Below are 22,201 nucleotides of genomic sequence, written 5' to 3'. Positions count from 1 at the left end.
AGGTCTCCCACGTGGGTACAGGGGCCCAAGCACTTGGGCCATCTTCTACTGCTTTTTGAGGCCACAGCAGAAAGCTGGATAGGAAATGGAGCAGCCAGGACTAGAACTGGTGCCCATATGCGATGCTGGCGCTTCAGGCCAAGGCTTTAACCTGCTGTGCCACAGGGCCAGCCCCTCTACCATTTCTTAATAATCTCAAAAGGATAAAATGTGTTTGAATATTTATTAATCCCTCATCTGACAATTTGTGTTATATATATATATATATATTTCAAACATTATATTACCATGTGTCAGTTGTTTAACCTAGTTTTCTCTATCAAGGCAAATATTATTTGCTCTCTAAGTTTTGCTTAAAAATTGTGTTAACAGAGCTTAAGCAAGTTATATATAACTTAAGATGAACAATAATCTCTTAAGTGACAATTGTCAATTCATACAGTTCCCTTATTTTTTCATTTATTTACTCAAGCAGCAAATTCATAAGATAACATATGCTACTTGATATGCTGCTGGAATCATAGGTAACCTTGAGTTTGTACTAGCCCCAGCAAACTGGATGTGTAAAGTACTCTGCTAAGAAGAAATATAGATTCCGGTATATATTAACCTCATCTGTTCAGTTCTTCTCTCTTGATTGCATTTGCTAGTTATAGAAATCTGATAGCCTACTAATTAAGATTGCCTCCTGCTTCCAAATTATTGGAAATAATGAGGATTGATATAAGGAAAGAGTCATTTTGAGTTTTAAATGGACCAAAAAGCATCAAGGACTTAACATCATTTCTGGATTTTGTTTAATAAATATTAGCTTTTATTGAAAATATTATTTTAATATTCTCAAAATTCTAAAGAATGCATAAATAGTATGCTATACAAATTTAATTTGTCTAGAGATTTCTTTGCTTATACATTAGTATTCTACCTAGTTTTTCCATGTTTCTTCCAAAGAGATATTCAACAAGTAATCATTTTACACTATGTACTATGAATAATAATGTTATTTAGAAATGTGTCATCGTGTTGAAATGACGAGATGAAAACAGAAATATAGAGTAATCAGGAAATGTAGACTGTGATTCAGTAGCGACATAAAGTGAACACACGAACATGCTTCTGACTCTGGGTTTCTAGGTCTATGCCAGACATGGTTAATGAATCATTTCCAGTTTTTTTTTTCCTTTTAAAATATAAACAGACTCCATATCTTTTAAAGAAGTTACTGTATCCCCATTCCAGTTTACCTACTGGGTACAATCTGGTTGTCATCCTAGCAGGATAACAAGTTCTAAAAAAGATCAAGACACCTTGTTCAAATATATTTTTCGGCACCTCGATATGCTTGTGGTCCTCTGTAGTTACCAAATCTTCACTTGTGAGTTTTCCGTATATGTATTTTTCTCCTGAACATTTTTCCCACCACCATTGCAAAAAGATTATTTCTAGTAAGCAACAATGAATTGTTATTCAATGTGTGGATAGATCATACTACCAGTTATGAAACAAAGGGACAAGTCAAGCCTTGCACGTCAATGTATGGGAACGAAGCACACCATTGGAGTAGTCACTATCCACCAGTTTCCAGTTCTCCTTTACTTTAATACACTCCCTGTGTAGGAAGTTAGTTTTCACAGGCAAGTAAAATATGACCCAGATCCATTTGAAAACAAAAGGTCATGTGGCCAGGTCTGTGGTGCAGTGCTTATCCTCTGCCTGTGGTGCCGGCATCCTATATGGGCGCAGGTTCTAGTACCTGCTGCCCGTCTTCCAGTCCAGTTCTCTGCTGTGGCCTGGAAAAGCAGTGTAAGATGTCCCAAGTGCTTGGGCCCCTGCACCTGTTGGGGAGACCAGGAAGAAGCTCCTAGCTCCTGGCTTCGGATTGGTGCAGCTCCGGCCGTTGCAGCCATCTGGGGAGTGAACCATCAGAGGGAAGATCTTTCTCTCTGTCTCTCCCTCTCACTGTCTGTAATTCTATCTCTCAAATAAATAAATACAATCTTTTAAAGAATAAAGAAAACAAAAGGTCAATTCATCTTCTTGTGTCCTTCCACAGGGACTCTTAATATTATCATGATGAAATCTCATTATCTTTGGTTGCAGAATGAGAAAACGTGAAGCAGGGCTCCACCACCCCAATGCCGCATGAAGCATGATAAAGAATACTTTTTTGTTAGAGCCACAGAGATCAGGCTCTTGTAATCTGCTCTCTCTGGACTCATGGCATCCGTGAGTGTACTCAGTACAAGGGAGGAGTCCATGGAGGTGGTTCACCAGTGCAGGCACTAATGTCTCCAGGGATTTGTTAGCATGAGATTTGACAAGGAAGCAAAGAACTTGTTTGATTTTCAAATGTTTTCCATAGTGTGACCTCATATTAATTTAAGAAGAAAAATGATCTATATTAAAAATACACTGAAGGAGGCCGGCGCTGTGGCTTAACAGGCTAATCCTCCGCCTTGCGGCGCCGGCATACCGGGTTCTAGTCCCGGTCGGGGCGCCGGATTCTATCCCGGTTGCCCCTCTTCCAGGCCAGCTCTCTGCTATGGCCTGGGAAGGCAGTGGAGGATGGCCCAGGTGCTTGGGCCCTGCACCCGCATGGGAGACCAGGAGAAGAACCTGGCTCCTGGCTTCGGATCAGCGTGATGTGCCGGCTGCAGCAGCCATTGGAGGGTGAACCAGCGGCAAAAAGGAAGACCTTTCTCTCTGTCTCTCTCTCTCTCTCACTATCCACTCTGCCTGTCAAAAAAAAAAAATACACTGAAGGGTTGGTACTGTGGTATAGTAGGTAAAGATGCTACCTGCAGCGCCGGCATCCCATATGGGCACCAGTTCAAGTCTTGGCTGCTCTACTTCTGATCCAGCTCTCTACTGTCACCTGGGAAATCTGTAGAAGATGGCCCAGGTTCTTGAGCAACTGTATCCATGTGGGGGACTGGAGAAAGCTCCTGGCTCCTGGCTTCAGATCAGCATGGCTCCAGCTGTTGTGGCCATCTAGGGAATGAGTCAGTGGATGGAAGACCTCTCTCTCTCTCTCTCTCTCTCTCTCTCTCTCTCTCTTTCTCTTTCTCTTTCTCTTTCTCTTTCTCTTTCTCTTTCTCTTTCTCTTTCTCTCCCTCTGGCTCTCTCTAGCTCTGCCATTCAAATATTTTTTAAAAAATACACTGAAAGCCAGTGTTGTGGTATAGCTGGTAAAGCCACCACCTGCAGCACTGGGATCCTATTTGGGTGCCAATTTGTGTCCTAGCTGCTCCACTTTGAATCCAGCTTCCTGCTAATTGCTTGCAAAAAGCAGCAAAAGATGGTGCAAATGTTTTGTCCCCTGCAACCTGTGTGGGAAACTGGGAAGAAACTCTTGGCTCCTGACTTTGGCTTGGCCCAGCCCTGGCTTTTGTGGCCATCTGAGTAGTAATCCACCCATGGAAGATTCTGTCTTTCTCTCTGTCTCTCTTTCTGTGGCACTCTGACTTTCAAAAAAATAAATAAATAAATCTTATAAAAAAAACTGAACTCTTATAATAAAACATCATGGATTTATCCAGAAGAGTATAATCTGTTATTTCATGATTCTAGGAAAGTACAAATCTAAACATTTTCATTTTTAGTCTTGAAAGTCTTCTAAATCACTTATGTTCTTCAACATTAATACATAGCTTCAAAGTAACAAAACCTTTTTTATAGTCATTGTTTCATATCTTGATATGCATAGCTGAGGACTTTCAAACGGACATGCATTTTAAATGATATTGAGTGTTGCTGGGAGTTCATTCCCATATTGTATTTAATTAATTGTGTCATTTGGGGATAGCTTAAGTTGTATACATTAGGTGCTAAATAATTCTCTTGAAAGCCAGCAGCTTTTGACAGGTAGATAGTTAATACTATCCCAATGCATGAATTATTTACATTAGCCTCTTATGGATTGACAGTTCTTTGACATGTTCTGAGATATTTTGTAATTTCTACTGCTTTAATTTTGCTGTCTGAGGTGAGCTGGGAATTTATTTTCTTGAGTATCAGTGAAAAATCAAACTTTACTTTTTACTTAAATCATCTTCATGCTTTTACCTGTCAAGCATGTGATTATTTTTTGTGAAAGACTACAGATGTGATATCATTTCTCTGTAGCTTAGTTCACTTAAATTTTTAATCTCTTTTTCCATACTCATTTATCTGCAAAGCTTTTTTTAATTTTCATGTTTCATCATAGTGTGATCTTTATAAAGGCCTTATATGTGAACAGATAACCAAATATACGTTATCAGTCATCCATATTTGATGTTACCAAAGAAAATATCTAAAGGTTAAATCGGGTGGAAAATTATCTCCTATATATAAGTAAATTTAGTCACAAAAGATATTATAGGGTAGGATTTTTTGCACAGCACTTTAGATACCATCTGTGAAACCTGCATCCCATATTGGATATCCAATCTAATCTCTTTCCAAAGGCCTACCTTAGGACGCCATAAATGAATCAAGCTTCTATCCTATCAATCCATATCTTGGATTTAAACATCTGCCTGAGTTAGGGAGCCAGATCCTTTTCAAACCATAAAAGGTATATGCACATCACAAATGATAAGTAATATTTTCTTACATTAACCCCAGTTCTAGAATTCTTGGAGGAATTGGTGAGCCCTTTAGTCAGGAGAGTCTCAGAAGGAGCAGGTGTTTGGTACAGCAGTTAAGATGCTAAATTCCAGCTCCACTTCCAATTCCAGCTTCCAGCTAATGTGCACTTTGGGGCAAGTGATGGCTCAAGTATGTGGGTCACTGCCACTCATGTGGGAAATCTGGATTATGTTCCTTGTTCCTAGCTTTAGCTTGTCCCAGTCTAAGCTGTTGCAGACATTTGGGGAGTGAACTGGTGGATGAAATATCTCTCTCTGTCAGTGTGTATTTGTGTGTATGTCTGTCTGCCTGTCTTTCAAATAAATAAAAATTTAAAATTTAAAAAGAAGTGAAATGCTGGTGAGGATGTGGGGAAAAAGGTGCCATAATCCACTATTCATGAGAATGAAAACTGGAGCAGTCATTGTGGAAGACAGTGTGGAGATAACTCAGAAAGCTGAAAATAGATCTACCATATGACCCAGCAATCCCACTCCTGGGAATTTACCCAAGGAAAACGAAATCAGCATATAAAGCAGTTATCTGTGCTTTCAAGTTCATTGCAGCTCAATCACTCATGATAGATAAGATATGGAATCAACTTAGATGTCCATCAGCTGATGTCTGGATAAAGAAATTATGGCATATATACACTATGGAATACTACTCAGCATTTAGGAAAATAAAATCCTGTCTTTTACAACAAAATGGATACAACTAGAAACCATTATACTTAGTACAATAAAGTCCCAGAAAGACAAATACCATATGTTTTCCCTGCTCTGTGGTAACTAATAGAGTATCTAAACGTATAGGAGTGAAATTGACACTTTGAGATTTGATGATTGTTGGCAGCCCTGGTCTCTACTGAGGAATAGTGCTTTTTTTTCTTGATACTATTTGTTAAACTCTTTACTTACTGTAAGGTTAATCTAATGAGTATAAAGGAAATTGAAAATAGATCTTTGTAAAAATTAAGAGTGGGAATAGGAAAGAGGAGGAAGAAGTGTAGGAGTGCAGAGAGGAAGGGGAGTAGGGTGGGAAGAATCACTAGGCTCCCAAATTTGAATACCTTAAATAAAATTTAAAGAAACAAATAAAAGAAGCAAGTGAGAAATGTTTTTATATATTCTCTCATGTAGAACAATTTTTAATCATTATATAGTTTATGATCATCTTATCTCTTCTGTACTGTTCAATCCCCATTCATTTCTTCCTCCTTAAATGGACCCTATAAAATAATTTCAGAAGGTCCTCATTCGCTGTGATTACTAGAGCTCACACATTAATTCCATAGTCTTTTTTTTTTTTTTTTGACAGGCAGAGTGGACAGTGAGAGAGAGACAGAGAGAAAGGTCTTCCTTTTTCCGTTGGTTTACCCCCCAGTGGCCGCTGCGGCCAGCACGCTGCGGCCTGCGCACTGTGCTGATCTGAAGCCAGAAGCCAGGTGCTTCTCCTGGTCTCCCTTGTGGATGCAGGGCCCAAGGACCTGGACCATCCTCCACTACACTCCCGGGGCCACAGCAAAGAGCTGGACTGGAGGAGGAGCAACCGGGACAGAATCTGGCGCCCCAACAGGGACTAGAACCCAGGGTGCCGGCGCCACAGGCGGAGGATTAGCCCACTGAGCCACGGCGCCGGCCAATTCCATAGTCTTTCTTGACAAATATTGATAAGAATGTTGTGCTTTGGTTTAAACATGGTTTGTCATCTCTGAAATCTAAGTGTCATTATAGTGGTATCAGGAGTAATTTTTTTTTAACCTTAAGTGGTGGTTAGGTCTGTAGGAGGGATTTGTGCTTATTTGGTGGAGTGAGTTCTTACTCCTGAAACTGGATCACTTACTAGAGTGTAGATGATTTTAGAGTGAGTCTGCCCTTGTATTTCCTCTGTTTCACACACAGCCACTTGCCCTGCCCCTTTCTGACATGAATTAACGTAGCCCTCACCAGAGGCCCCTCAGCTGCCAGCATTCAAATGCACTTGAATTTCCAAACTCCAGAGCCAGTAGCCAAAATTCACTTCTTTTCTTTATAATTCATTCTGTGCCCGGTATTATGTTGGATAAACAGAAAATGCACTACTACAACTGGTTTCTCTACCATAAATATTCTCCAGAAAAAAACCCTAAGTCTACTTACTCTAGGGTATTTTTCTTTTTGTTTTACCTCCTCTATTTCTGTATCTCTGCGCTATGTTGGCTGTCGTTAAAGCTAATGTGTTTTGTCATGGCGGTTGTCTTGTTGTTTTCTGGGTGTGTGTTTGATTGAGAGTGTCTTGTTGTTTTCTGGGTGTGTGTTTGATTGAGAGTTTCTCTATAGCTCAATCCTGAAATACTATCATGCCATTAGACACTCTCTGTGTCATCTGCAAAGTTCACTTTTTGCACATTGTTTCCCTGTAACCAACAGTATCACAACACAGAAAGACTGTAACAGAAGAGAATCAGGGCAGCATTAAGTTCAACTGTCATAGTGTGATAAAGATTGATATTTTAAGTCGATCTTTACCCAGATTTTAAGCGTCAGGAAACAAAATTACTTCCATTTTAATATTTTACATTCACTTCTGTGTTTTACCTGTACATGCAAGTTATTTTGAAGGAAAGTCTGAATACTTACTGATTTACAGTGGCAAAACAAATCCTTATACATTAAAAGACCTGCTGAGGTGAGAAGTAATAATTACCACCATAGTACTTTGAGTGTTACTACACTCTTGGGGACGGTTTTTGGCAAGTGTTCAAAAGGACTTTGTGGTACTTTATTTATTTATTTATTTTGGCAAATTCAGATTCTTTTTTTTCTAAAGATTTATTTATTTATTTGAAAGTCAGAGTTACACAGAGAGGAGACCCAGAGAGAGAGAGAGAGAGAGAGGTCTTCCATCCTGTGGTTCACTCCCCAATTGGCTGCAGCGGCCAGAGCTGAGCCGATCTGAAGCCAGGAGCCAGGAGCTTCTTCCCAGTCTCCCATGTGGGTACAGGGGCCCAAGGAGTTGGGCCATCTTCTACTGCTTTCCCAGGCCATAGCAGAGAGCTGGATCGGAAGAGGAGCAGCTGGGTCTCAAACCAGCGTCCATATGGAATGCTAGTGCTTCAGGCCAGGGCGTTAACCCACTGTGCCACAGCACCGGTCCCAATTCAGATTCTTGAAGTCAACTAATCTTTAATTCAGGGGATAATTAAGTGAGAACTTATTTTTGTTATTATAAACAAGATTGATAACAAAACATTAACCTCTTGGTTTTGCCAAAAGGAACCGAAAATTGTTTTATTTATTTTATTTTATTTTTTTGACAGGCAGAGTAGTTAGTGAGAGAGAGAGAAATAGAGAGAAAGGTCTTCCTTTTTGCCGTTGGTTCACCCTCCAATGGCTGCTGTGGTCGGCGCATCATGCTGATCTGAAGCCAGTAGCCAGGTGCTTCTCCCGGTCTCCCATGCGGGTGCAGGGCCCAAGCACTTGGGCCATCCTCCACTGCCTTCCCGGGCCATAGCAGAGAGCTGGCCTGGAAGAGGGGCAACCGGGATAGAATCCGGCGCCCCGACCGGGACTAGAACCCGGTGTGCTGGCGCCGCAAGGTGGAGGATTAGCCTAGTGAGCCACGGCACCGGCCGAAAATTGTTTTAAATAAAAACATATAACTGGAAAACAATCATTCAGTCTGCTCAATACTTTTATAAAAAGAAAAGTTTTGTATTTACACTGAGTTCATAGAAAAATCTCTGATGGAGAAGTCTATGTATTTTATTAAACACGTATTAAATATGTATTTATTGAATGGCTGGCGTTTAATAAGCTTTGTTCTTGTGTCACTTAAAGGTAGGCAATAGGTAGAGCACAGTGAACATTATTTTTAGAAAGCTGATGTGGTAAGATTGATTTTCACTAGGAGCATGTACTAGGTGTTAAAGATTCCTTAGTTCCAGGTTTTTTTATGATTTATTTTATTTATTTGAAAGGCAGAGTTAACAGAGATAGAGGAAGAGAAGGAGAAAGAGGTTTTCCATCTGCTGATTCACTCCCCAGATGGTCGCATTGGCCCAGAGCTGGGACACATAAGCCAGGAGCCAGGAGCTTGTCTTGCATGTGGGTGTAGGAGCCCAAGGACTTGGGCCATCCTCTGCTGCTTGCCCAGGCACATTATCAGAGAGCTGGACTGGAAGTGGTGCAGCCAGGACTCAAACCAGCTCCCATATGGGATGCTGGCACTCCAGGCAGAAGCTTAACCCCCTGTGCCATAGCACTGGGCCAGATAGTTTAGGAATTTAGTTCACCGAAGCCTCAGTGTCTCAGCAAACCCAGAGGGTGAAAACGTTGAATAACACTTCAGGGTGGTTTTTGAACTAATACTATTAAAGTTTGATTTTTGTCTTATCAGTTCACATGGTGAGACTCCAACCCTGTACTTTTTAAATAAGGAGGAAATTTGTGGAAAATTATCTAGTTTAATCTCAATTGTGTATTTTAGAATCTGTTCTACAAATTAACTTACTCATTTTTTTCAAAGGTTTATTTGTTTATTGGAAAGGCAGAGTTAGAAAGAGAGAGAGAGAGAATATATGCATCTGTTGGTTCACTCCCCAAATGGCCACAATGGCCAGGGCTGGGCCAAGCTGAAGCCAGAAGCCAAGAGCTTTTTCCAGGTCTCCTATGTGGGTGCAGAGGCCCAAGGATTTGAACCATCCTTCGTTGCCTTCCTAGGTGCATTATCAGGGGCTTGGTTAAGAAGTGGAGCAGTCGAGACTCAAACCGTCGCCCATATAGGATGCCAGCATTGCAGGCCATGGCTTTACCTATTGTGCCACAATGCTGGCCACACTGACTCAGTTTTTAGTTAGGGACTTCATGCCCTATTCTCTTGTATATTCTCCATTTCTCTTTTGTTTCTGTTTTGCCCTTTTAACCATACACTGTACTCGCTCGCCAATCAAGGTACTATTCAGTGTCCTAAGATACTTTTCTATTTTTTATTTTTATTTATTTATTTATTTTTTTGACAGACAAAGTTAGTGAAAGAGACAGAGAGAAAGATCTTCCTTCCGTTGGTTCACTCCCCAAATGGCCGCTATAGCCGGCGCACTGCGTCAATCCGAAGCCAGGAGCCAGGTGCTTTCTCCTGGTCTCCCCTGCAGGTGCAGGGCCCAAGCACTTGGGCCATCCTCCACTGCCCTCCTGGGACCACAGCAGAGACCTGGACTGGAAGAGGAGCAACCGGGACTAGTACCCAGCACCCCAACTGGGACTAGAACCCTGGGTGCCGGCACCGCAGGTGGAGGATTAGCCTAGTAAGCCGCGGTGCCGGCCAAGATGCTTTTCTATGTATTCTATTTGTTTATTCTGTCTGGAGAGTGCAGAAATTATTTGATAGGTTTAAGTAATAATATATGTATTAGACACAGAACTATTTTTTTACGTTTATCTTGCTGAGCTTGCTACTGTAAATCAATTTGTAGCATAGGGTGATCATTGTTCAGAGCTAGCCCCTGATTTTATATATTTCTTAGTAATAATACATAAATAATAAATCTGATAATACTCCCCAAATATAACATCAAATTTCTCTACTCTTATTCCAGCCTTGTGATTCTTTTCTTTCTTTCTGGATCACAACTCTTTACAGTGTGATATGATATGGCTGTGGTGTAGCTGGTAGGTTATTTGATGGAAATTGGAAAGAATAAGAGTTAGTCATTTCAGAATGAATATCTAAACCAGAGGGCAAAGATGATCATTTCAATGGAACTCTTCCAAAAATAATCCTTTAATATTCATGCTAAATGAGTTTCCATAAATTTCAGGCCTGCTGGCTACATTGAAATTGAATTTCTTAGGAATAAAATGTTTGGGGCATTTTACAACTTTATTTCTGATAACACTTCCTTTTATTTGTTATCTTACTTGCTGTTATCTGCCTTTCAGTTTCTAAGAACTCCAAATATGCATAGTTTGTAGCAACCATCCATCCATGTCGTATTTAACGGGTATATTTTGAGTGTCTCTATATGTCTTCACTGCCAAGATACAGGGGTGATATTGATGAACAAGACTTAGTCATTTCAGAAACTTAACATTCTGCATTTGGATTTTCTCTTTGCTTATCGATGACAATTGCTAAGAAATTATAAAATACCTTTCATTATCTTCAGCTTGTATCTTTGGTATTTAGACAGCCTCAGAGAGAAGTCCTTACTCAGTGTTTAAAAAAAAAAACAAAATACATTGTTTCTACATCAAAAATTTTATTGTAATACAGCCTTAATGTGTGCAACACAGATTATTGTGCACAATGGATACTTATGTGTCAAGAGATTTTCCTATTTGATGAGAAATAATGATTTTCCTAAACATGTGTTTGAACAACTTGTTAAAATCATCCATTTGTACTATTACAATGATAACATGCAACTATATTTAACATCAGTTTTAGATAGCAAAAGTATCTGACCATTTATCCCACTGGAGATTTTGGATTTCACATTCCATTGTCCCAGTGTTGCTTCATCTTTCCCATTAACCATGGTCAAATTACTGGCAATTCTGTCCCCTTGAAAGAAAGCTATCAAGGGAGCCATCATTGTGGTATAACAGGTAAAGTCAGCATCCCTGTGGGTACCAGTTTGAGTCCCAGGTGCTCTTCTTCTCATCCATTTCCCTGCTAATGCGCCTGGGAAAACAATGGAAGATGGCCCAAGTCCTTGGGCCCCTGCAACCCATGTAGGAGACCTGGAAGAAGCTCCTGGCTCCTGGCTTCAGACCTAACCAGCTTTGGCCATTATAGCTGTTAGGAGGGAAGCAGTGGATAGAAGATTCATTCTCTCTCTCTCTCTCTTTACTCTGCCTTTCATATAAAACAAATAAATATTTTTAAAAACCATCATTTTAGACCTGAAAGAAATATTAAATGCCAGGTTATCCCACACCTTAAAAGACTGATTTAGGAAACAGAAGCCAGAAATATGACATGATGTGATTATGCTGCTGTTTGTGGTACATGGGAAAGGTACAGAAATTAGAGCTAAATTCAAGATGCATCTCTTACATATACCAGCCTTCTGTTCTTTTCACTAGCAACAATGCTTTCTGTTGGTTTGTTACTTGTTAAAATAACTAAACAATTTAATATTTTAAAAAGCACAGGAAGGCTGTGAAACTGCTTTTCTACTTTTTTCTCAACTTATTTTTTTAAACATTCATTTATTTTATTTAAAAGGCAGAGTTACAGGGAGGCAAAGGCAGAGAGTGAGAGAGAGAAGTCTTCCATCTGCTGGTTCACTCCTCAATTGGCCACAATGGCCAGAGCTGAGCCGATCTGGAGCCAGGAACCAGGAGCTTCTTCCCAGTCTCCCATGTGGGTACAGGGGCCCAAGGAGTTGGGCCATCTTCTACTGCTTTCCCAGGCCATAGCAGAGAGCTGGATCGGAAGTGGAGCAGCCGAGACTCGAACTGGGGCCCATATGGGATGCCGGCACTGCAGGCGAAGGTTTTACCTGCTACGCCACGGCACCGGCCCCATTCTCAACTTATTTTTTGTGAGCTTGCTAAATAGGAGTTTATATGATACAACACGTGAATTCAGTAGGTTTACTGTGGCTGCTTAGCCATAGAAGTCAGACCAAATAGTTTTAATATCATTAGCTACATTCTGGGCAATCATAATTATGCATATTGTAGAATTATAAAGTGGGAACTCTGCAAATGAAATATGGTGATAAGCCCCTTTGTAAGTTGGAAATTTTCTAACTTTATTTACTATTCTTCAGTTTTGGCTTGTAGCTGAATATAGCATTTGTGACTCATTGTTGTAGGCATCTAGCTGGGGAACATAGGGCAGAAGATTTGTCTCTACTATGGTCAATTTGTGTGAGGTGGCAGGACCTATAACTATGTCAGTTTGTTCCTAGGGGATCATTGTTCAAGTATTTAAATATCTAGTTCAACAATTCTTGTTTGCCTTTTGCAGTTTGTATTATTATAGTGACATAACTTTATAATTGTCATAATATTATCTTCTAACAGAAGAAATAAAATTAATGCCATTATTCATACCATCATGTCTCCTTAAGCATTATTATATGTGATCATGAGTTATAACATGCATCTATTGGAATCAGTGATGACTTTTCCATGAATAAGGAAGGCTAAAGTAAGATGCGATACCCAGTGTCAAAGGCACACATTTGGATAACCTCTTTTTCTAGGACATTGTGTATGGAAAACATATCCTAGAAATAGTTCCAAGAGCAAAGGTAAGAAAATGAATACAAGACAGGTCATCAAAGTGACCAGATGCTGCTATATATTATTCTATATTAAATACTGGATCTATTACTTCTAACTCATCTGGAAAAATGGTTCTATATTACCCTCAAGGAAACATAAAGTTTTCTTTGTAATGATGTCAATTTCATATGCCAAGAGTATATTTCTACCACTTCTTTTTTTTTAAGATTTATTTATTTATTTGCAAGTCAGAGTTACACATAGAGGAGAGGCAGAGAGAGAGAGAGAGAGAGAGAGAGAGGTCTTCCATCCAATGGTTCACTCCCCAATTGGCCGCAATGGCCAGAGCTTCGCCAATCCAAAGCCAGGAGCCTCCTCCAGGTCTCCCACGTGGGTGCAGGGGCCACTTTTTGAGGCCCCTTTTTGAGGCCACAGCAGAAAGCTGGATAGGAAGTGGAGCAGCCAGGACTAGAACTGGTGCCCATATGCGATGCTGGCGCTTCAGGCCAAGGCTTTAACCTGCTGTGCCACAGGGCCAGCCCCTCTACCATTTCTTAATAATCTCAAAAGGATAAAATGTGTTTGAATATTTATTAATCCCTCATCTGACAATTTGTTTTATATATATATATATATATATATATATATATATATATATATATATTTCAAACATATTACCATGTGTCAGTTGTTTAACCTAGTTACAGCAGGGAGGTGGAGGGGCCAATGAAGATGGGTATAAGAACCGAGAGTAGAGAACGTGAGATTCTCAGTGGTTCTCCAACTTAGAGGTGCATCAGAATCACCTGGAGGATTTCCTATGTTCTGTTCACTCTAGCACTTCTGCTCAGGTGGGTCTGGGATGGGGCCTGAGAACTTGCATTTCTGAGAAGTTCCTAGCTGATGACCATGATGCTGATCTGGGGACCACTCTTTGAGAACCATTGATCTAGATGAATTCCAGAGATAAATGAGAATGCAACAATTTTTCATGAGCTCCTGTAATACTAGATTTGGTAAGCTAAGGTTTTTATTTTTAAGATTTATTTATTTTGAAAGAGTTACAGACAGAGAGGGAGGGAGGGAGAGAGAGAGAGAGATTCTCCTGGTTCAATCCCCCAAGTGGCTACAACAGACAAGTCTGGGCCAGGCCAAAGCCAGGAGCTTCATCTGTGTCTCCCACGTGGGTGACAAGAGCCCAAATACTTGAGCCATCTCCCACTGCTTTTCCCAGACCATTAGCAGGGAGCTGGGTCAGAAGTGGAGCTGCTGGGAAATAAAAGAGCACCAGTAAGGGATGCCAGCATCGCAAGCAGAGCCTTTACCCACTTTGCCACAACACTGGCCCTGAGCTGGACAAACTAGACAAATATAAAATTTTGTCTCTCCTTTTTCATTTTAATTGGCTACTTTTAAGTCAAATTGATGTCTCAGAATTTTTGAAGATCCTAACCTCCTTCTGTGTTAAAATGCAAAGTAAGACTTTATATTCTTGCCATATAAACATCCAGAAGAATTATTTCCTGTCTATGAAAGATGATCTGTTTCCTATTTTTATAGTTCAACAGTATATAAAGTGCTCTGTTTCAGCACGTGTGCTCCAAAGTGCACCGCCTGAGGTCAAACTGTGATTGGATCACTCACTATGTGCCTTAGGGTTACAAGTTTCTTAAACTCTCAGATCATTCTTTGTACAGCAGGGATGTTATCAATTGCCTAGGGTTGTTGTGAGGATGAAATTAAGTAGTGGCTTTAAACCACTTGTTGTGGTTCTTGGCACATAATAACTGCTTCATAAATGTTAGGTAACATTGGAACACCAAGTTAAGGAATATGACTATGTATGTAATACTGTGCTAGTCTTCTGAAGTTTAACTTGAATAGTTGTTCTCTGCATCTGTAGTTCATTGTGACTCTTCTGCTAAATATAGCTGAGTTGATAAGAAGTTATAAATTATATGTAAACAATGAGATTCAAATGTTAATGTTAAAGTCGATTACAGTTATCAAGAACCTAAAATTGCTACTAGCCAATTTCAGACTAGGAAGGAAGAAGACCATCTATGGCACAGTGGTTAAGAACATCAACTCTGCAACCAAAATGCCAGGGTTTTTATTCTGGCTCCACCCATCACTAGCTCTGTGATCATGGGCAAGTTATTTGAACATCCTATTCCTCAGAATCTCCATCTATCAAATAGTGACCATGGGAACACCTATCTCAGAGAGTGGTTATGAGTTCACATGCGTGGTCGCATACACACATGCAGTCACAGCCCATAGGTCATATGTGAGTATATAAAGTCATTACACATTATACAGGAAATGTGCAAAATTCTGAGAACAATGCCTACCACAAAATAAACACTGTAGAGGTGATTGCTATTAATAATATTTAGTTTTTATATCTGTATACTCTGGAAGAACTATGGTTTTAAGGAAAATAAATCAGAAAATCTGTGATTTTTTTTCTCTGTAGTTCGATATCATACTCATGGAGTACAGCCATGATCTATAGTCGATGTACTAAACTGGAACCAATTGTTGTTTTAATCAAACTACATTAGATGGAAAACTCCTCTCTCCAACTCCTCTACAGCCTTCTTGAAAATATGCCTGGCATTTCATTTATAACCAGAGTTAGTACTTTTAAAGCAATCTAGCCTTTAGTGCAAAAAGGAAAAAAAGTGGTTCCATTTGTACTTGTAAGAATTTCTAAAAGTGTATTTTTTTTATTTTTATTTTATTTATTTATTTTTTTGACAGACAGAGTGGGCAGTGAGAGAGAGAGAGACAGAGAGAAAGGTCTTCCTTTACCGTTGGTTCACCCTCCAATGGCCGCTGCGGCTGGCGCGCTGCAGCCAGCACACTGCGCTGATCCGAAGCCAGGGGCCAGGTGCTTCTCCTGGTCTCCCATGTGGGTGCAGGGGCCGAAGCACTTGGGCCATCTAAAAGTGTACTTTTAAAGGATGTTGTGGACTTTATTATTGACAAGTTCTATGGTCTTTCCTTCGTCTGTTGTGTCCTTGCCCCTGCATCTGACATTATTTTTTAAAGCGATTTATTTATTTGAAAGGCAGTTATTGGGGCTTTTTTGGGGGTGGTATGTGTCAGGATCTGGGTGAGAGAGAGATCCATCTTCCATCTGCTAGTTCATTCCTCAAATAGCCACAGTGATCGGGGCCAGGCCAGGCCAAAGCTGTGAGCCAGGAACTCCATCTGAGTCTCCCATGTCGGGGCAGAGGCCCAGGCATTTGCGCCCTCTTCTATTATTTTCCCAGGAGTATTAGGAGGGAGCTGCATCTGAAGTGGTGCATCCAGGACTTGGGGATGCCAGTGTCACAGGTGGTGGCTTAAATTTCTGCCCCACAGCACCAGCCTCTGCATTTAATGTTATTCAGCAGGCTCCTTGAAATCATCTCTTTCCTGGGCAGACTGACTTAGACATGGCCTGTCCACCAGCACAGAGAGCCCCCCCTCCCTTTTCAGTACATGTCCTGCTTTCAAGGATTCGCTGATTCCCTAGGCTGCTTCTTCCCTCTCTCAGGGCAAGGTCTCATATTTGTTCTGTTCTGCATGCTCAGGTCTATGCCTGGATCCTCAAAGGCTGCTAACATTCCTACCCACTCATTACCACATTGCAATGGAATTTGTATTTCTTCAGAAATGTTCCCCCTGCAGTACTGTGATGTATCAGTAGCACTACCCTGGACTGAGCTCCTGGACTTCACGTGTAGCTGTCCTTGTGACCCACCCCTTTGCATTCCTTTCTTAACTACAGGTTCCTTTTGATGTTTCTCCCCTGATGTGACTTCCCTACTCTGTGCCCTTGGAGATCAGAACTTTATTACCCAGCAATTAACTCCCAGGAGCCATTCCCATTGGAAGCACTGTCCTTCCCGTTCATCTTTGTAGTACCACATTTATCCCTGCCAGAGCTATTCTGTTTCTACCCTTATCAGGTAGACACTTCTGCCTGGCCTTCAAATATTTCCGTAGGCAGTGTGTAGAACGTGTAGCCCCTGTGTGTCTCACTTGAGCCCCCTGGGACTCTGCTTAGGAAAGCCTTCCTTCCACGATCACAGGAAAACACTGTGCACCTGCCACCTTTCAGTTCTCCCTGCTTCTGGGCCACCAGTGCATGTACAGTCTGCGGTCTATCTTCCTCCATGCCTTATTTATGTGGGGGCTGCATGCATGGACTTTGTTTTCAGATGTATGAAGACAGGCACCCGCTTTAAACATTCTTGAAATAGATCTGAATCCAGCATAGTATCTGTAACAGGGAAAAAAAACACACAGAAAGCTATTAAATATTACCCCTCAAAGAGAACAAAGAAAAAATCTGCTTCCTGCTCTGTTATTATACAGAAGATGAATCAGAACACCTGAGGTGGACACTTTAACATTTAATAGCTATGTATTTAGATTCATGGTTACATTCTATTCATGGCCAGTGGTATTGAATAGCATATACATAATTGATAAAAAGTTTTATTTTAGAATAAATTCAATTTTGATTTAAGTATTAATATAGAGAAAAATAAATTAATATAGAGAAAAAATTAATATAGAGAAAAAAAGTATTACTAGAGGTAAGATGGCATGAAAAAACTGTCTTAAAAATACTACAGCATGTTATTTTTGGAGTCTGTAATTAATGACTTTTGAGTGATAGCTCACTTGAGTCAGCCTAGAAAACAAGCCTTCAGACCCCCTTCCTAAAAGCTCCTTATGACTGAATGAGTAGGCCGATGGCTTTCACATCTATATTTTTAGCTGAAGGTCAAGGGAAGGGAAAAGTGTCAAGTGGAGAAAATAAGTTTCAAATCCTCGAAGGTCTTCTGGTTGCCCCGCTCACCACAGGTGATGACGTGACTGCAAACCAGTGCTGTCATCCCCAGGCAGGAGTGGAGACATCAACTCTTCCAGTACCTATGGCTCCCTCCAAACCAAAGCAACTGGGATACATCATCCCCGGAATGAAACCCCCAGAGATGGTTTAAATTCCATTATGCACATAAGAGAGAGAGGCATTCGTGTTTCACGTGCCGATTCCTTTTCAGCCCCATCTCTTATTTTGGAAGATTTAACAGCCACCCTAACTTATGGTGGTTTCTGTCCGCAAGTTTAGTCTCCCCAAACAAGGGTACTGAATTACAGGCCTCAAAGTCAATTCTCTGTGGGTGAACACAAATAGACGGCAGCTGAAGATCAGCTTAGAGGGAGGGGAGGAAGGTACTAAGAAGCTGAAATCTCAAGTTGGAGTAAATACTGAGAGATGAGAAAAGGACCCACTGGGCAATGGAGTTCTGATTCAAACTTACCAGAGTTAGGTCAAATTTCACCTCATTTCTCACCATCTGGCTACGAATTCAGAATTTCCCACAATCCCTTAGGTTTTATCATTTGCTAGAATAGAACAATTCAGAGAATTCAGGAAAGCACTTTAGCCTGCAGCTGAAGTTTTGCTGTAAAGGTTTCAAATCAGGATCACCCAGAGATACAAAGAGCAAGGTCTAGAGGTCCCCCAGATTGAAGTCCCTATGTCCTCAGGACACATCACCCTCCCAGCACAGTTCTGGGCATCAACAACCACAAGGCTTGTCTAAGCCTTAATATCCAGAGCTTTTATCGGGGCTTCCTTAAGCACACATGATTGATCACATCATAGGCAACGTGATTAGCCTGGATTTCTAACCTCTTTTCCATTTCTGGAGACTGACAGATCAGGCTGATTTCCCAAGGCTCAAAGCCTTTAACCCTGCTGTCACATGGCTGGTCTTTCTGGAATGCCCAGCCCTCATTCTGAAATGATCTAGGGGCCCATAGTCTATGGCCTCATTAGCATAAACCCAGGGGCCCACCAAGAATATAGAGACATTGTGACCACTTAGGAAATTCCAGGGGCTTAGAAACCCTCTTCCAGGATGCCAGGACAAAGAACAAGACAAATTCTTTATTATATAATACACGTAAAGACAATTAGAATTGGACTTGTAAGTCACAGAAAACTAAGGAAAAATACATATATATATATATATATATATATAATTTTTGTAGCAGAGCAATCAACTGGAAAGTATTGCATTAATATACTCCTAAAATAACTGGCCATTAAATACTAGTAGAGTCTTTTCATTTATTTTTCACTCATTCATTCTTTAAATGATATTTATGATTCTTCTTGCACTCCTAATTGGAGACAGACTACTGATGGTGTAGTATTAACAAAATTATTTTAAAAGTAAATAAATAAATAGTGTTTATGTTACATAGAAAAGATTATTTAAAATTATTAGCTGATTTTGATTCCAATCTAAATAAGCCTGAGTTCTGAAATAATTATTAATTATTGCTTATCAGGATTATGTCAGAAAGCCCCCAAAATATTAGACATTAAATCTAGACTTGAATACTTTAGGGAAGTAGGGATAATAGAAGAAATATCTGTGTTGCTTGTTTAACCCGAAGACTATTTGTTTTTATGTTTTTAAACAAAATCCAGAAATGCTTTGAAATGTGATACGTTATAAACTGTTCTTTTTTTGCTTTCCTGTAATTGGAGCAACATACTAATTTCTACAAGTTGTGACTACTAACAGAGAGCAATCACCTCACAGACTTGTACCGAAAAGATGAGACCATCCAGGTGACAGGAAATGGCCACGTGCAGAGTCCTCGCTTCCCGAACAGCTACCCCAGGAATCTGCTTCTGACGTGGAGGCTCCACTCCCAGGAGAAAACAAGGATACAACTAGCGTTTGACCATCAGTTTGGATTAGAGGAAGCAGAAAATGATATCTGTAGGTAAGTGAAACGAACAATCCATTTGAGGGTACCATCCCAAGGTGAGAGAAGAATGAATTTAAAGCATCATATCAGATGTTCCTTTCGAGCCTTTTGGACCTACCCATAATGTGCCACGTTATTTTCAATCAGCCTTTGTGTCAGCCATAGTAGGCAGCACAGCAAAGATTGTGCTGCGGCTGAGCTAATAACCTGGAGTGATTGACAGAAACCCGCCTCCACAGCAGTCATGACTGTGACTGCTCAAGTGGGATGGAATCTAGAGGTACCTGTCCTTTCCAGGCTTTGTGAGCAGGAAAAGACTACCATTGTCCCATGTCACCTGCGGCTATATCATGTGGCCTGGTCAAAGCCTGCCCTTTGCTATAGTGGACATCAGCTGGGTCTTTGGCGTTGACCCAAGCCACTGTAACCACATTCTTTCCCCCAGTGCTGGCTGAGGACCCCATTAGGGCCTTATGCTGAATTCCTGGTATCAAGGCCTCAGAGATCTGCCAGAGGAAGAGAAAGGAACCTGAGGCCAAGTGTTCTTCAGAGGGATCTGTTTCCTGTGGTTGCTGGGTCACAAGTAAAAGATAAAAGCTGTGCCTGACAATCTTCTTCCTTCAGAGTTTATTTATCAGAGAAATCCTGCACTGTCGTTCTTTGAAGTCTGCTCACAGCATCTTACTCGCTTAATTAGCATGTGTAAGACTCTGGGAGGATTTTCCTTCAGGTTTTGTACTTTTCTGCATGCATTTGTTCTGCATTGCCAATGAACTACTGAACTGCCAAATGCTTCCAGCAGGTTTATTTTCCTTCGAATAATAAAGAGGGGGGCCTCAAATTTGGTTGCCCTTTGTTGCATGTTGATTGTGCTGACAGCTTTTATTATGTTGCTCTTTTTCCAAGAATAACATCAATGACTTACTTTCTAGGACCACAGAGGGTAATGTATGCCAGAAAGCAGAGCTGAATACCTGCGTGAAGAACCAGTTAATATTTACAAAGAGAGTACATGAAACCTAATCTTGTGTCTTTTTAACCTTGAAAGGGAGACCTAATTTACTGTCTTAGGGAAAAAATAAACGTTATTGAAATATTGTTAAAGGTGATGACGCAGAAGTTCCCGTGATCTGTTTCTGTGCATCAGGCACTTCTGACACCAAATGTGAAGGAGGGTTTATCCCTATCAGCCAGTTCTCTGACAGTGCTATATGGCCTGTAATTCAATGCAACTCTGTCTTCTTGGAGTTAGTGTCACATCCCACGAGTGAAGGACTTGGCCCTACAAGACTGTTCCCATGTTAGATGCAATTGTAGGTCTCACATGCCAGCTGTCCTACTTCTGATGGACAGCTGTAAATCACAGGGTTGCACAGCCTCCTCCTTTGGTTTTATAATATGCTAGAAGAGCTCATGAAACTCAAAATACTTAGTGTTACATTAACAGTTTATTATAAAGTATATAACACAGACACAGCCAAATGGAATAGCTAAACAGAGCAAGGTAGTAGGAAGGGTGTGTCCTTCAAGTCAATCACCTTGCAAGCATCTCAAGTTATTCTGCCCAACGGCCCTCTGAACTCTGTAGTCAGGGTTTTAGGGAGGTCTGAGTATGTATATGATTGCTTTCATCATTGTACATTGTTGATTACACTCACTCTATGTCCTCTCTTCTCTCCAGAGTTTTGAAATTTCCAACCCCCTAATTATGCTTTACTTTTTATGTTGACCAGTCCCCATTCTGAAGCTGTGTAGGTGCCTATCTAGAGGCATGTCATTAGCAAACACTTGGTTATTGTTGAAAGGTTATTATTATGAACAGCAAGCACTCACCCCAGCACTAAGAAGTTCCAGGAGCCCAGGGAGCTTTGTGTCAAGAACCAGAGACATAGGCCAAACATCACATGCTCGAACACACACACACATTTTCCCCCACAATATCACAGAAAGGAAACCACAGCTGAGCTAGAATTTTGGTCCCAATAGTGAGCCCTTTTGATTCTGACCTTTAAAATAGAAGAGGAAGTTAGGTAGGCTTTCTCTCTGAACCCTTCATGAAATCTTGTTGTTTCCTTCAAAATGTATGGAAGGGGGTAGAGAAATAAGAGGTAGAAAAGAGGAGAGGAAACGGGTAGTGACAGTTTAGTGATTTGCAAAACGGTGCTTTCTGGATTTTAGATTCAGAGGTAAAATTATACTGTTGTTGGGTTTTTCAAAAAAATTTCAACACAAGTGACCTATTCTGTTGCAAACAAAGTCTTACGTAAACCATGCTTCATGCAATAAATATGATTTACACATGTTATATTTAAAATGAAATGCAATTGATTTCCTACCATCTGTTCCAAAGCCTCCTTGATGTTAACATTGTAATACTTTATTGCTTGAATAATGATTCTTTGTGCTTTTCACCTTCCAAGCACTGTATAAATGCTTAGAAGTTAATTTACACTGTAACAAGATATATCTAGCTGGTAAAAGTTTATAAGCCTTCTTAGTTTGTGCATAAGGAAACTGAGGCATAGGGCACAAGGGTGTTGTAAATCATTGCTAAAGAAATTTAGACACAATAT

The 22,201-nt window shown here is 40.5% G+C and overlaps 1 protein-coding gene across 2 annotated transcripts in view; it reads left to right on the top strand.

Annotated features, from left to right (window-relative positions):
* Positions 1-22,201, top strand: part of PDGFD (platelet derived growth factor D) — a 265,927-nt gene that overhangs the window by 162,907 nt on the left and 80,819 nt on the right. Inside the window, exon 2 of one of the 2 annotated variants that reach the window (XM_062196942.1) lies at positions 19,457-19,643. In XM_062196942.1, the coding sequence (XP_062052926.1) occupies positions 19,457-19,643 (187 nt within the window). Of the gene's footprint in view, positions 1-19,438; positions 19,644-22,201 lie in introns of both variants that reach the window. The other variant, XM_062196941.1, reaches the window with a different exon arrangement.

The sequence above is a fragment of the Lepus europaeus genome, chromosome 7 (genome assembly GCF_033115175.1).
Source record: "Lepus europaeus isolate LE1 chromosome 7, mLepTim1.pri, whole genome shotgun sequence".
NCBI classification, from domain to species: domain Eukaryota; kingdom Metazoa; phylum Chordata; class Mammalia; order Lagomorpha; family Leporidae; genus Lepus; species Lepus europaeus.
The sequence above is the reverse complement of the archived record's forward strand: the minus strand, read 5'-3'. Positions and strand labels throughout refer to the sequence as shown.